At 39.5% G+C, this 16,267-nt stretch overlaps 1 protein-coding gene across 1 annotated transcript; it reads right to left on the bottom strand.

Moving 5' to 3' along the window:
* Positions 1–1,998: 1,998 nt before the first annotated feature.
* LOC124408674 (PDF receptor) lies at positions 1,999–12,573 on the bottom strand. The gene is made up of 13 exons (XM_046885796.1): positions 12,383–12,573; positions 11,514–11,621; positions 10,522–10,724; positions 9,171–9,274; positions 8,947–9,091; positions 8,453–8,555; positions 7,323–7,440; positions 7,183–7,252; positions 5,873–5,958; positions 4,946–5,129; positions 3,627–3,741; positions 3,302–3,410; positions 1,999–2,099 (listed from the first exon to the last, which is right to left on the bottom strand). The coding sequence occupies exons 1-13, from the start codon at positions 12,513–12,515 to the stop codon at positions 2,087–2,089; spliced, it is 1,491 nt and encodes a 496-aa protein (XP_046741752.1). The 5' UTR covers positions 12,516–12,573; the 3' UTR covers positions 1,999–2,086.
* Positions 12,574–16,267: the final 3,694 nt, after the last annotated feature.

Below are 16,267 nucleotides of genomic sequence, written 5' to 3'. Positions count from 1 at the left end.
GCAGAGGATTTTGTTGACTATATTTCAACAGACTAACAGGCTAAATAGACTAAACGATTTTCAATACCTTTGTGGAACAGGGATAGAGAATGAAAATCAAGACTTTGACACGATACATTAATTTAAGGTAAAACTAAACCATCAGCATAATTTGCGACATTGTTAAACATGAAGCGAAGAAGAGCTTGAAGCAATAAATTATCACCTCAAACGTGTTACAGAGTCAATGAACTTCGTGGACACGAGTCTTCTTCGTTTACATAATGTGAACCCAATTTCACGTCGCGTTATATCTAGAAGTTTCCGAATTATCAATATCACGATTTCATACAATTATTGAATGAAAAACGGATAAGGAATGGGATTAATAAGATTGAACTGGACGTTTTTAACTAATATTATTAAGATTATAACAATAGCACGAGATTAACGTTGTACATTGTAGGTACACATATGCTTAATTGGTCTCAGAGGTATAATTAACGGACGATGTTTTACTTGACACAGCATTTTTACCCAATTTATCAAATCATATTTTTAGCGTGCGTATTGAGAATGCGTTACTCATTTTGCACAAGCACGTGGTTGTTCAACGTGTGAACATAATCATGACGCAACATTTCATAGGCATTGAAAATAATGAACCCACGAATACCTTATTTTTTTTTTTACAACTGCGCAAATTTCATTTCAGTATTTATCCTTGGTCTGCAGTATTCAGTATTCAATATTTAAACTAGTTGTGGTATCTTTGCCTTCCTTAATCCTAAACTACACAATTCTTTTGAGAAGTAGTTATTTATTCACCTCAATTCGCGATGCAGAATAAACAATTTATTTTCAACATGTAACATCAGGTTCACTTGTTTCAAACACATCTATCCAATGCACATTATCACACTCATTCTGATTACCACATATGAAAATATAGTTTCCTAGTTATAATACACTTGATCTACCAAACTTCGATAGATCGTTCGAAAATAATGTGACACTGAGTTGTAAACTGTAGTCAACTGACAATTTGTGACAATAAACATACCTCTGTTAATTGCGTACTTGTAATATCGTCGATTCAATATCAACATTTTCACTTGACCCATATTTCTTAGAGGCAATTTAAGACTGATTACACTGAGCCAGATGAGACCTGAGTGCCGAATCGATTTTATAAGGAACGATGAGAACGTTTTGACTTGCGAACAATTTTTTCCTCGTATTATGACGAGTGTCGTATACTTATTAGCTGAATATCAATCCACTCATTCAATTTATATTCATTCCAAAAATAAATTATATAATTTTACGCCTTATAACACCGGCGAAACGTAAGAATATTTTTTAAACAATTACCTACTGGTGTTTGCTTAGCTATATCTACAGGCGATCATGCATTCGGGTTTACGTTCCCTTTTACATATAATTGACGCGTTACGTGTTACATAAATAACGTAAGTTGATCGGGATATTTTCCGTATAGCCGTTAACTTTATTATAAACATCGCAAGCAAAAAAGGGACTAACTATCCAACTACGGTTTGAAAATTATCAATTCATCCCCCACTTCGACCCTCGAAAGCTTCTCGGGATTGATTCTTCGAGTATTCGCGTACCTTCAGTTCTATATTTAGACTCGACAAGTTCCTCGAGCTTTTGCGGACTGGCTAATAACCGCAGGGTGGATCATTTTCGCTCGCCAAATTCAAGATGAACGATGTAATTTCGCTTCTTCCTTTTCTTCGTGAAACGGATCACCAGATATAGCGGAAATCCGACTCCAGAATAAATGGAGCAGAATTTCTCACCCCAACAACTTCAGATTTTCTCCATGGATCTTGGAATCGCCGGAGCTACTTTAAACCGACCTTCGAAGTCTTAGGGTGACAGAACTCGTTCATTCCGTAGCTTTCGGCCATTCTTTTACCGGCGTCTGCAGATAATCAAGGGACTCCAGACTCGGAGCTGTTATCGGTTGCAAAAAATTCCTTTCCAGTTGATAAATTCAGCCCTGAACGCCGTCCACCACGTAGACTCGGTGCCGCCAATCCCAACCCCTTCCGAAGCACCATCCACGGCACCACCGAGGTCAGACTCTTGTCCTTGAACACAAAACGCCACGCGGCTTTCCAGTAGTGCAAATTTGAACAATGGATTAGAGCGGACGCAGTATTGCGAAAATGGAGGAGGGAGCGAAGGTCGTTTAACAGCGTGTGGTGATGAAGCACAGGGTGAAGAATTACGCGAAATGAAGTACTCGCTCTCTGGTTTTTACTTTGAGCAGGAACTCACTGCTGTCTTATTCGGAAAAGTGAGTAAACTTTTCGCAAATTTTCGTACACGTCAAGAGATTAACCGTCGATATGGATTTGAAAGCATGATTGAGAACAAGAACATCTGTTTACAATTTCTTAAGGGGTTATACTCGGTCAGGATTTTTGAAAAATCGATTTTCTTTATTTCAAGTTCATAATGTACATATATACATAGAAAATTTCGTGTCAGCCTGATAAATGTTCGGCAAATTACGCGCATTTTCGGAAAGACGCCCCGGAGGGTTTGAAAGTGCTTTTGAAACATTGAAAGCGTTTTACTCAAAACTATGTACCGATTAGTCTCAAATTTTTACACAAGCTTTACGAATATGTTTTGCAGTCCTTAATCGAGTTTTTTTTTCCACCGGTAAATATTTTCCATTTGCTAAACAAATTAAGGTGAAAATTTTCATGGAAAATCAAAATTTTTTTACTACCCCGTTACCCCAATATGTATATAAATTTTCATATGAACAAATTGAAACGTCTTTTGGTGAAAAATTCTTGAATAGTCGCTTATTTTCGCTCACCTGACTGCGTATAATCCTTTAAGGTGAATATCGCTGAGGCAAAGTTCATTCATTCAACATCGGGAATAATGTTTAACAGCGTAATAAATGGTTTAAACCTCTTCGACGTCATTCCGTTCATCATACGTGGATACGCGATCTACGATGTTTATCATATCAGTTCCACCTGCATGATCAGGATAAGAAAAGCCAAACAAAGAAAGGACGAGCAACCGAGGTGGAAACCGCAAATTTGAATCCTGTGTGTTGATCAATCGGACCGTTCATGCAGCTTTAACGATTCTCTGGGACACAATTGGGTCTGAGAGTTACTCTGGAACAATTGAGCTCCACTTTAACCAAAGCGTGTGCGATTAGTAAGTTTTTGCCGCTTAGATTTCAGGGGCAACTGAAAATTCAATAGAAGCCCGGCTTTTGCCTTGCATGATACTTTGGACAAACCATGGATGGTCAACTCACTCCGCCGGCTCCTCGGCCACCGAAACGTCGCCTTTTCGGCAACAAAAGCGTGTCCAATTTCTTCGATTTAACGGTTCCTTCGTCTTCTCTTGATCCTCAGATTCTATCGCTGCGAACAGTTAATTGAGACTTGAAATGAGGAGGGAATTAATTTTCAAGGATTGAGGCAGCGTCCAATGCCCTTCTTATAACATCCAATAGCCTTGTGATAGCCTCCGACCACTTTGTTATTATATAACGCGACTATTTACTCTCACCGTAATTGGCTCCAAGTCCCGTCGTTTGAAAATTACCGAATTATTCCTTTCCAAGTAATTTGACATACCTGCCGTTATGCGATGAGACTGGCAGGCGCTGTAAGCTAATTGCCTTCTGTTACGAGGATCAGTTCCTCTCGACGATAGGTACGTTGTTATCGTCTTGCCGAGCGCAAGTCGAACCTGAATGAAATAATTTTTTTTCAAACAAATTCCTCGAACGGTATCGACTTTGAGATAATGGATCGCGTCCAATATTACCCCCATGAAACCCGAGTTGGACTGTATCTTGAGATCTTTGAAAACAACCGAGCTATCGAATTCCCAGAGTCCATTGATCGGGTGAAACTGTTAGCAAGTGTACATTAAGGTGCTTATAAAGCAACGTTGTACACCTCAAAAACGCGGGGATCAAAACTCCTATAACGCTTAAGCGATAGGAGTGAAACTTGGGCAGTAAATGCCTTATTTTGGCAAAAAGTGGAACGTCTTTTTACTTTTTCAAAATTTGGAAAAAAAATTCACAGATTGGTTACTACCCACAGAAATTGGCCAAATTTTCACAGTTGCACGGGATGGATCGACCTATCCGGTATGATGCCACTCGGCGGTGATGAAAGACACATTTTGAGCCCAGTTTCATGAGATTTGATGGTGAAATGACGAAATGGCAGCTGATCTGGTTTTTGATTATGAACAACACCGAAATCTCATTTTGGCGACATTTGTTACCGACATTACGCGCATGCCGGTAATGTATGCGTGTAATGTCGGTAAAAAATTACCGGCAGGCGTGAAAGATCGGTAACAAATGTCGCCAAAATGAGATTTCGGTGTTCTTCGTAATCGAAAACCAGATCAGCTGCCATTTCGTCACTTCATCATCACATCTCATGGAACTGGGCTGAAAATGTGTGTTTCATCACTGCCGAGTGGCATCATACCGGATAGTTCGATCCATTCCGTGCAACTGTGAAAATTTGGTCAATTTCTGTGGGTGGTAACAAATCTGTAAATTTTTTTTCCAAATTTGAAAAAGTAAAAAGACGCTCCACTTTTTGCCAAAATAAGGCATTAATTGCCCAAGTTTCACTCTGATCGCTTGAGCGGTAAATAAGTTTTCCATCCCCGCGTTTTCGAGGTGTACAACGTGTCTTTATAAGCACCTTAAGTCTAAATCCCTGGCTATTCGTGGGAATTTGACAGCTAATTTGTGGTCGAAGGTAAAAAGAGTCGATGTCAATTGAAGGGTCGAATACTGTATTGACTAATGTGATTCAGAAGGTCGGAAAAGTCGAGTGAAGGTAGGTTCTGACGGAACCTCAGCGGACCGCTTTGACTTCGAGGAGAGCTTAAAGCGTCGCTTACTTTCAAGAGTCGGGCTCACCTCGCCGTTGAGAAAACAATAAAGGCTGGCGACAAAGAGTCCTTGAAATGAAGTGAGGAAGTGGGTCGAATAGGACCACAATGCGAACTCCCACACCGCCTTATCCAGCGGTGCCTCCGCCATGGATATCAAATTCGTGATTCCCAAAAGCGGAAGCAGCACCACCGCCGCCCTCACAGCCTTCCTGCAACGCCACAGCGAATCTTAGATCCGGGACTGCATTTCGGGCGAGATGAGAAATTTAAAAAAAAAAAATTCAACGTATACCCAACCCGAGTAGAGCAGGAGCTTCGAGAGTTCTCTTTCTCTTTTTCTCTTCTATCTCTACACGTATACAAAAACTTTGAAGTCTGATAGATCGGATAAAAAACACCAAGGGTTGATCATTTTTTGGGTTCTAATTATAAAACTTTGCTTTTGCTATTCGAATATCTTCAAATTCATTTTTATTACGTAGTTAGCAAAGACTAGAACAGAAAAGACTAATTTTGAATTTTGAACCGACTGGCATAGTCTCGCACTTTACGTTTATGTCGATTTGGTTCTTTCTAGAAACTTTTCTTTCGAACGAATCGGGTGGATTAAAAAAAAAAAGACACAAAAACAAGATCAGAAAAGAAGGCACAGATTCTTTTCCATTACAGCCGAAGGAAGGGAAGAAAAGTTAGAATAATCGATTCGAAGGATTGTAAGGTCGTGCGGTTGGGAAAAGAAAAAGAAATACTTTTGAGACTCTGACGATCCGCGAAGTTTCTTCTACGCGTCGTCCAACTTTCACGTCAATGTTCATCACTATCGCGTGTATACTTGAATGAGAAAATCGGACTTGGCATAAAAATTTTCCGAATACCTCGATCAAATTTTTTTTCACTGTCATAAAGTCTTGAAGTCCCGATACATAATAATAATCAACAAAATATAACTTACCGAACTTGTTCGATCTCGCTGGTGTGACTCTGTCGCAGTTTGACCACCAGGACTCGAATGATGTTCAAAAGGAACAAGAAGTTCAGCTACGAATGGAAAAATCGTGATAAGCAGGATTGAATTAAGGAGAAAGAAATATTGATTTTACGTAGGTTAGTTCCTAACTCATGACGCAAATGGGGTGGAGGATTTTAATTTTTTTCCGCCATCCCTTATACTATGCGGTGGCACTTTCTAATTGAGATTTGCAAGTTGGTTAACCACGGTGCTCTGGTTAATTGAATTCAGACTGGAATGCAGGGTGAAGTTGAAGGGAGGAGAAAGTTTTTGAAGGTGCATTCCGTGATATTTAAGGTCAGGAAAATTGTAAAGTCTGATTCTGCGTTTGACAAGCGCTTAAGGGGATGTCCTGGTCGATTTCAACGTTGACGTATATAACTCCAAATATCGATTTGGAGTTGATTTTATACACAATTCTGAACAAGAACACTCCAGCACATTTTTATTTGACACATAAATAAGGAAATGACACGGATTCTACGAAATCGGGATTTAGAGATATATACGACAACGTCGAAATCGAAAACGGCACCCCTTAACCCTTTCAGTCCCAGAGGACACTATAGTGCCTCCCCCTCCCCTTTTGTTGCAATTTTTTTTACATTCCATGCAAGTTCTGGGATTTGTTGCATTTTCAGGTAAAAAAAAAAAAAAACCTAGATTATGGAATTATTAGGATTTCTTGTGAATCCATAATTGTTTATAAATCAATTTGCGGAAAAAAGGTATTTTTGTGAATGTAATTCGTTAGTGAAGAAAGTTGATGATAAATGTATACTAAAAACGCTTGAAATTCATTGGTTGACAAACAGAGATCTCAGAATGGGTATTATATTGAGAAAATTCATTGCATAGGGGTAGTTTCCACGTTCCTTAGGGGTGCATTTAAAAAGTATTGGGACTTGCACCCATTCTTCACCTAAAATCGTACTCTGTCAAAATAAATATTCATATAAATCTCATTGAAGAACACTGTTTAAAACAATGTTGACGATTCACCCCGTTTTCACCACATTTTGAGGGGTGTTTTAGAGTTTTAATAAATTTCCGACCCCATCAGACATCCATCGCGTGTCGAAAAATACATAAGAAACGTATAATCGCACTTCCATGCCAAAACAAAAACTGAATTGCGTGACTGAATGGGTTAAGTAACGAGGTAACAATAATCCTATGTACTCGACTCGAGCTCTTTACTGTTTCATGGAAAGAATTCATTAGTCACTCTATATACGCAGGCGCCATCTTACCAGTATAACCGCCATTCTGGGCCCTTCCAGGATCCAGAAGTAAAGGGTCAGGTTGTAGCCCCACCAGCACCTGCGACGGAAAAGGCACATGAAGAGGCACTTTAGTGAATATTTGGGGACTGACTGCTGGTGGGACTTACTTTGAGGGGTGGTAGTAAAATGCCGTGACTATCGCCCAAGCCAAGGTCATGAGGACCGGGCAACCCCAGCCGACGAACCGGTACATCCGGTAGTAGGATGTCTCTTGAAATATGGTGACTAAAAAAATGAAGAAAATCCCAAGGACTTTATATACGATTTTGTTTTGTTGTATTGTTTTGAATATCAAAGCCTACATACAATTCTAGCTTGATGGAAAGTTTATCGGATATTGATAACAATTTAAAAAATATCTTTGATGCATTTTGTCTTTATTACAAAAATCTTTGAGTTATGAGTAATCAAGAATTCGGGTAAAATTAACATAAATTCTATTTTTTATTTACGTCATATGATATCAGTCGCTTCACACGGTTGAAAAATAAAAAATTTCTGTCATCTCGAGAACTTGAAAATGCTTAGGAAGATCAAGCAAAAAAAAAAAAAAATTACTTGATTCTAGAACTGCCCTTAAAACGAATCTAATAAGGAATAAAAGTTTGCAAGCTTTGAAAAATTTCAAATACTCGGAAAGTTAGAAAGAATCAAAAAATTGATCATAAAAATTGCTATTTCTGAGAACGGTTTTCAGAGCTGTAAAAAAGTGTGTAAAAAAACGTTCGAATATTCATTACTCAAAGATTTTCGATTCAAGCAAAACTAAAAAAGTAAAAAAAGGTCGAATAATGAAAAAAAAACAAAAGAAGTGTTCCGTAAGTGTTACCATCACCTAAAAAGTTTCAAGCAAATTAGAAGTAGTGAAATTCGATACGGTACTCGGTTTTTGGGCATGGAATATCCCATTCAGTAGTATTCAAGACCGCATGAAAATTTTTTTATCACGGCGGTTCTTGCTCGAGAAGCTTTCGAGCACTCTGTGAATTGATTTTCACTCAACAAGTCATTTGGCCCATTTCCAGCCGCGAGAGAAGAGCGGCGAAGTCTAGGGGTGGAGGGGGGTGAATCACGTAATACGAGAATCTTGGTGCTGCATGTTCCTCGCGACCTCTCAGTAATGAGGAACATCGCTCTGGCCTGTTCTTTGCGTAAGACGCGACTTGGGCGAGAACCGTCGTGATTTATGGCCACGTAGGGTGTTTTTACTGTACTGCGGATGGAAATCTCCACTCACCGGTAATGACATTGTGCAGATAAAGCCCCTCGATGAACATCCATATGAACACCGCCGTTCTTGCGTATTCCAGGAGAACGTAGCTCGCCTCGCAAAGGACGGGCTGGAAGCGTTCGGTCTTCGTTATAAATTCCCTTTGCCCTTTACAACCCTCATGCATTATTATCGCAGCTTGCAATTCGAGTGGAGCAAAGTGCAGGGGAGCAGAAATTGTTCAGTAGCAAAAGAATTTCGCGCGCAAACTTTCGTTGTGCATTCAATGTGATCACAAGATGTAGCGAAACGAATTGGACGTGGTGGATTCACAAGTTAGGACCATTGAAGTCGAGACTTGTTCAGAGTTGGTTCAGGTCAAGAGGAACAAGTTTTGTTTCGTGCTAAGTTCTAACTAGGTTCAGGAGTCACGACAGCTGCTCCATTTCAAGCAACATTACCTACTTTCGATTCGTTACGCCTCACGTTTCTCTTTCATTTGTTGAACTTGAAATTGTTACCGTGTTTTCGATGCCACGACTGACGCCGGGAGTCTTGGTTCTCAGCAAGGCTTGGTCTATGTATAGGGTGAGGCGAATTAGGACTTGCATCACCATAGCCACGAAGAGGTTCTTGTGAATGCGAGTTCTGGTGTTCCTCAGACTCCTGAAATTCATTTGAAACTTGTGAGCTTTGTAGATAGCTTTGAGTAAAAGATAGAAATAGAGAATCTACGGCTACTCACCTGAAGTGACAAAAGATCGCCAGAGAGACCAGCAATGCGGCGAGGGAGACGCTGAACCCAACGATTTCCAGATTTCTGGTCCTCTGCGCGATGTCCAATTTCACCTGTCAACATCAAAGGACAAACAACAGTCGCCTTCTACTCGTCTAGACTGATTCCATTAGTCGCATCAGAGCCTTCCATCATAACTCGTAAATCAGCATTCACATCGTGTACGAAAAAGTTGATGCATGTAGGATCCTAAATCAACTTTCAGGATCAAAGGACAGTTACCACTGTCCCGTGGGTCCGCATTCACATACTTCTCCCTTTCTCAACCCTTAAAATGCAACCATGAATACGTTTCATTGATCGGTGACTGTCAACTCGGTTGAAACTTACCCTTAAAAATCAAGACCGAGTAAAATATTGGATACGTATTATACCCAAGCATGCATGGAACCTAAATAAACTCGTTAATTGGCTCCTGATGCCGTTTACAAACCATCTAATTTCCGATAATTAAAGAGATGTATCGGCTTATATTTATATGCGCGGTTCAAAGTGCAGCCATGCAATTAAGCACACACAATTTTATAGGCACGTATAAAGCTCTGCCCGTGATGTACATTCACGAGATATCAAATCAGTTTCGAAAAGCAAACGTTTACTCAGTAGTCTGTGTTCAAATGTAGATATCAGGGAGGGTGAAATTTGATCAGTGCCAATTTGAGGCGTGCTCGAATGGTTCGAACATCAACATTGGAGACAGTACCCGATGTACATACTGTGTATCCGAATAACAAACGAATCAGTCACGCTTGAAATTTTAGCAGCCTGATATTCGATGGCTAATGCTTGGGAAAGAATGCACAACGTTTCAACGCCCGACGGACTCAATGGTCTCTCGAATCGAATCCAGGAGCCTTGCTCACTGTCAGTGATATTGTGGGTTCGATCTCTTTATTCACAGATAAAAATAAGGATAATTTATGTCAATTTCCAGCCTTCCAGTATCCGAGATTCTCTCAAACCCAAATCATATCTTTCACCGAATATCCACAGAATATATCTGAGTATGAATCTGAATACGATATTGTTTTCCACGAAAGTGTAGAATATATTTTCCACCATTTTGTTATCATTCAAATCAAATTATTACACTGTTATTTTACCCGCTGTGCTTCACGGGACACATAATGAGAAACTCCAGTTTGGTTGAGGAAGGTTCGAATTATGCAAATAGTTTCCCACATATCTAATTGGAATGAAAATGGCGTCAAATGAATCGCAGTGGTACAAAAAGAGGTTAAAAGAAGAGGGGGAATCTCACAGAATGTGTCTGGGTATCGTCACGTGATCAATGGCGTACCTTGGCAGCGTCCTCGCTTCCCGAATAGAGCTTGCGAATGAGCTGAAGCATTTCCGGGGTGAAGCAAGGCGTGTAATTTGTCCAGCCGTGCGATTCGCCATGAACGTTTTCAGAGCCCCCCGAAACCGGGGAACCACGTCCAGCAAACGATCCTTCTCGACCTTCCCACTGCCCGTCTTCACCGCACCGTTTTTCCACGAATTCTGGGAATGAACGAGCCATTCATTATCGTGAAAAGTAATCTGAAGCTCCGAGAATCGAGTGTCAATTGACGTTGATTCGATTATGTGAGATTGGATGGAAGTGGGATAGCCGGCTGCGAGTGCTCAGCTCAGGTTACAATTAATGGCCTAAACCAACTTTGAAATTTACCGCACGGCTAGGATATTTAGATGGGCTTATTTAGTGTTTGACTTGAGTAGCGTTACGTCAAATGGGCAACGAGGAGAATGTCATACATGGAAACCCTGAGGAGAGATTGTAAACATCATTTGAATTTAATCGAAGTAGTTTGTTGCTGCAGGATGTAGCTTGGATGCGATGGAAGATGAAGAGAATGATAGTTTAATATGCCGTAGAAATTCTGTAGGGTAAGAAAGATAAAAAATTCTACAGAGTTGGTAACATAGAAACAGAAATAATAAAAATTAGTTGGAAAAAAAAGAGAAAGATAGAGATGACACGTAGGGTAATAGATAAAGTGTATAATAAAATCAAAAAAGTGAAGGGAATAACTGAAGATAGAAGAGATGAATAGAGATAAGAGGTGCAGTCTTCATCTCCACGAGGGAGAACGTAGAGATTTGAATAGAAACAGGAACTTGGAGACTAGAATACAGATATAGTGGTAAAAGCAGGATATAGTGGAGTAAACTGAAACTAAATAATTGACAATGAGAAGAATGTAAGTAACACATAAGGCAAACAAGTCATAAGAGCAGAGAGAGAGAGAGAGAGAGATTGTCTGTGAGGTTACATATTACGGAACTTACTGGTTGTATCTATACCGTTTTCCCTCGGGCATCTGTGCCTCGCTGAGGTGGAAGCTTTAGTCGGTGGCCAACATAGAATCGAGTCCCAAGCCCAGTTGCACCAAATTTCTGAAACCCAGTGAGAAACGTAGCAGTGATTCACCGTCGGGTACAAATCCTTATTCGATTCACTCTTCGTTCATATCTGCAGAGTTCAAAGTCTTGCTCGAATATGAAAGACTGTATCTTAAGCACTAAATTATAAAGTTTCATTACATTCACTTTTGGAGATTGTGAGTTGTATTCAAACCGAGAAGAAAAGATGCCACATATGTATAATTTTTTTTGCAGTAATTGAAATTCGACTGTCATATGAGAACGCACTCTTTTTTTGCCTATATCAAATAAACAAACGAACAGAAAGGAAAGAATTTGAAACCTTTCCGATCGTTAGTTTATTTAAAACAACAAGATAAAAGGTCAGTCTGCTCGGTCGGTAAAGGTCGGTAAAGAACGGAAAGCGGAGAATTCGAACCCTTTCCGCTGGTTTATGTTTATTTAATACAGGAAGACAAAGTGTGAGTTTAATCGGTCGGTAAAGGTAGCAGTTCTATATGATTTTAATGATACAATAGAATGGTTACGCTTTCACCGAGTCGTATTCTTCGAACTAATTCCGATGATTACGATAACGTGGTTCGGCCATTACTGGAGTTTATCATCCGAGCATGGACTGTGCGAGGTTATCATATTATATTATACTTGTCAAAGTAAAGTTTGGCGGAATGTCAATCAAAGTTTTACTCCGAGTGAATGAGCGACGTCTTCTCGAACTTGAGCGAAATACGAAATTAGAACGAGTCGAGGGGGATTAAAGATACCTTACTCACCTCCAGCGGGTGGCAGAAAATTACGATATCCGAGGCCGCAAGTGACTTGAGACGCCGTTTGATTATCGAGGAAGTTCCGGCTTCCTTCACTTTCTTCCGTCCTGCTCGCGTTCATGTTGTTGAGATAGTCCATCACCTGATGGGAGACACGAATATAACGATACCGTCAAAAGTGTCCGAAACTCTGGCTCTCTTCTGACCGTGGTTATAATTTTGAAAAATAAAAAACTTCCTAGCTTTCCACCAACGAACCTGAGTTTATAGATATACGTAGCTGTGGGTATCAACTAAGGAGCACTCAGTCGATCCGGCTTTTCCGTAAGCCAAATGCCACGGCTCCAGGATGAAGAAGAACTCAAAAGTGATCCGTCATGTCTAGAATGCAGTAAGAACTTCACGTCCGTAGTAAGACTGAACAAGTGAAAAATGAGCTTGATATAATGTAACCAATCCGAGATCATTAATCTCATTTCTGAACTACTTAAATAAAAATATCAGGTCCCCAAAAATTTTTCTCTACCAAAGAGATAACTATGTTTGATAGAACTGATGAAAAATCAATTGAGTCATTGACTTTAGGCTTCTGTTCTTTGATTTTTCAAGTTTTAACGTTTTTTTTTTTTGACTGCACTATACACTTGATACTGTATCCTTAAATCAAACCAACATTTTATCTCTGTAATTTCGTTTTTGGTCCAGCAGAGTTGGGACATCTTAATTTACACTACGGGTGGCAGGATTACCGAGGGTTAAATTGGGATCAACAAGTCGCCAGCGACGATGCGTGCAGGGACTTTGAGGATCAGCTAATGGAGGTAGCTTAGCCTCTGCTTTGCTCCAGCTCACATGATTGAACTGTTGATAAATCCGCTGAGTCTCCAGTAAGACGATGCCAAGTCAACTGATGCGAGGACACGTTCATGTTCCTCGGAAACGCATCTTCCTCAAACGTGGATAGAATCTGTACAAAAGATACAAACTGTGCAGTTACGGTGATCCACAAACGTCTGCTAAGTCTTTCTAGATTGATCTAATTCACCCAAATCCAGTCTTTACTCTTAGATAACAACCCGCTTGGGAAGAAGGGAAAAATTCGGAGAGTTTAAACTGTTCAGTTTTTCTTCTCAGCTTTGTTTGTACTATTTTATTCGAAAGTCAGCTACGAAGCTCAAGTAACTTTCTTTTGGAAAAATAGTCCTAATGATGAGAACGTGGAACGGAACAAATTGGAAGAGAAATGAAAGCAGAAAAAGGAGAAGGAATGGTGCTCTAGTCAAAACTTATGTATTAACAAATATTTGAGTATCGTCGTTCCTTGAAAGTGACCAAAGTCGTTGAGGGTAATGATTAAACTTCTATAAGACATCGTCTAGAACAAGGAAGACGGTGGGCTGCTGGTTTGATATTAGTTACACGAGAGTAGGCGGTTTCGCAACTCGCAAGTTGACATTTTCAAGCAAGAGAAGCCGTTTCGCAAGTAGATCGAAACTTTGATGTAACAATGTTTGCAACTCTTTGCTATTCAAGTTTCAATTCCCTCTTTGAATACTTAAGGCCACCGTACATCACTTTTTAAGAAGAGAAACAAGAGCTGCATTGATATGGAATGATGCAAACTCTTGCAGAACAGAGCTCGGAAACTTAATTTATGTAATAAACCTTCAATAAGCAAATATTCAAACTTTGTCAAGATTGGCCGACCACGATGGTGGTCAGAACAGTCCGTGTTTATTCTCTTGAAAATCTTTGGTCAGATCCAGCAACTGATCGTATGTATATCGTACGTGTCAAGTATACGAAAGAGGGGGAAAATTTTTGACAAATCGATTGCCTTTATTTATTTTGCAGAGTTATCCACAGATTGTGAGAAGAACGTAAATTTTTAAGAAAAAAAAACAATAACTCAATTTCTAAAACACGTGTAAAGCATCTCAAAATTGTCGCAAAACTAAAACTTCTTAACTCGAATAAAGGTGTTAAAATTGAAAAGTTTTAAACATTACATTTGTGTATAACTTTTTTTATTTTCATACTTTTAAAAAATCCCAAAACTTGGTTTTCTTAATTCAATAAATCAGATTAGAACATATTTCACTATAAACCGATTAAGAATCGGGCTTAGATAAGAGCCCGCATGATTTCAGACCACGAATTCATCTTATATATAGTAAAATAAAAGTATTTCCGGAGGTTCGAGTCGCTGATCGAAGCTTTAAGTTTGTTCATTCCGGTCCAGAATACGCCTTCCTCTCGTCGAGTGAGCGATTCAAGTTCAGCCGAATTTCTCCACACGCAAAGCTCGATTCACAACGAGGCTGTGCGTGAGTGCGGAGTGAGGGGGGGGGGGGGGGGGGAATTGCTGAGTACACAAAGCTCAAGGATCGACGACGGAACGAGCTTGCAGGTGTAAAGAGGCTCGCCTTGCCTCGCCTCGCCTCGCCTTCCTTTGCACCGAGTGGCCAGGCAGGCAGATCTTCCTTCGTCATCCTCTTCTCCTCGGTGGTTTTTCCTCTCCTCCCTCTTTTTCATCCCTCTGCGGCTCTCGCCTCGTGCTTTAATTTTCGCGTCTCTCGTCTCGATTGGCTGGTCGCCTGTCCGAGGGATCTAGTCAATTAAACTCAAGCAACCGTGACGCGTTTCGACCATATTGGTATAATTCCGTTTCCAACAGGGGACCAGACTTTCAGGCAAAGCGTTATAAAGCTCGCGGCTCGTAGAGCTTTTCGTGATTAGCCAACTTCGGAATAATATACAAACGCGCGGAATATCTATCTGCGATTCTCCTGCCTCGAACAAGCCATCGGATATTCAAATTGCAAACAGTAATTTTTTAGAAAGCGTACATACGAGAATAATCGATAATTCGTTATCGCATGGTTATTCGAGTATTAGGGTTGTTTGAGGAAACAGATAGAATAATAAGAACGTGAGATAATTAGTTCACTCAGTTTAATTAGAATTTTACAAATTTTTACTCCAATTTTTACACAGGATAAGCATCCTTGTAATCCCAATTCAGAGCTTCTCTCGGTTCCATTTCGAATTTCGGTTGTAGAATAAGAGTTTTCAGAAGTTTAGCTGTTTCAGGGAGAATTTCATTCGCTTATTTTCTTGAAGGTTTGCGTATTATATTGTTATACGTGATCTGCGTTGCGTATTGAATTTCATATTTTTTTAGTCAGCTTCTACTGCGGTGAAGAATTCGAAAAATGATGAAAATTTTAATTCCTTCAAAACCAACCGCTGCTCGCGAGAAACTAAACAAAACTCGAGAACGTTTGGATATGTTTACGTGTCTGTAAATATGCGAAATAACTCTGTGGCACGGCTTAAGAATGCAAGAAACGTACAGGCGGCTCAAAAATGTATCGCAACAAAAATATGTACGTCGAATCAAAAGGTTGCAGAAGTGCGGTTTAAGCTCGTAAAATTTAAAAAGATCCTCTCATTCGTAAGAAAAAGTTGAAACATTGAGTTTCTACTGTAAACACTTTGTTTTAAACAACGTCAGAGAAATTTATTCATCTTAGTATTCTTTAATCGAAAAATTCGCATATATTTTGTTCGATTCTATAATAAAAAAATTCTGCTTGAGGCAGATTTTTTCTTCACCTCATCAGTTGATGAAGAAAAAATTTGACAAGCCCAATAATCGTTTTAATTTACAGATGATAAATTTACGATTGAGCAAAGAATCCATCATTCAAAATCGAAAATCGAGATGATTTGTGTAGAATTTATTGATTAATGAAACGAGTTACTATATATCACATGGATTATTAGGTAAAATAATGTAAAATTTATGATGTTGTTAATACAACGAGATATTGAAAATTGAAACTTATGATGTTTTAAATTTCTTTCGATCAATGTCACTAAATTACA

The sequence above is a fragment of the Diprion similis genome, chromosome 8 (genome assembly GCF_021155765.1).
Source record: "Diprion similis isolate iyDipSimi1 chromosome 8, iyDipSimi1.1, whole genome shotgun sequence".
NCBI lineage: Eukaryota > Metazoa > Arthropoda > Insecta > Hymenoptera > Diprionidae > Diprion > Diprion similis.
Note: the sequence above shows the minus strand (reverse complement) of the source record. Positions and strands in the feature narration are given on the sequence as shown.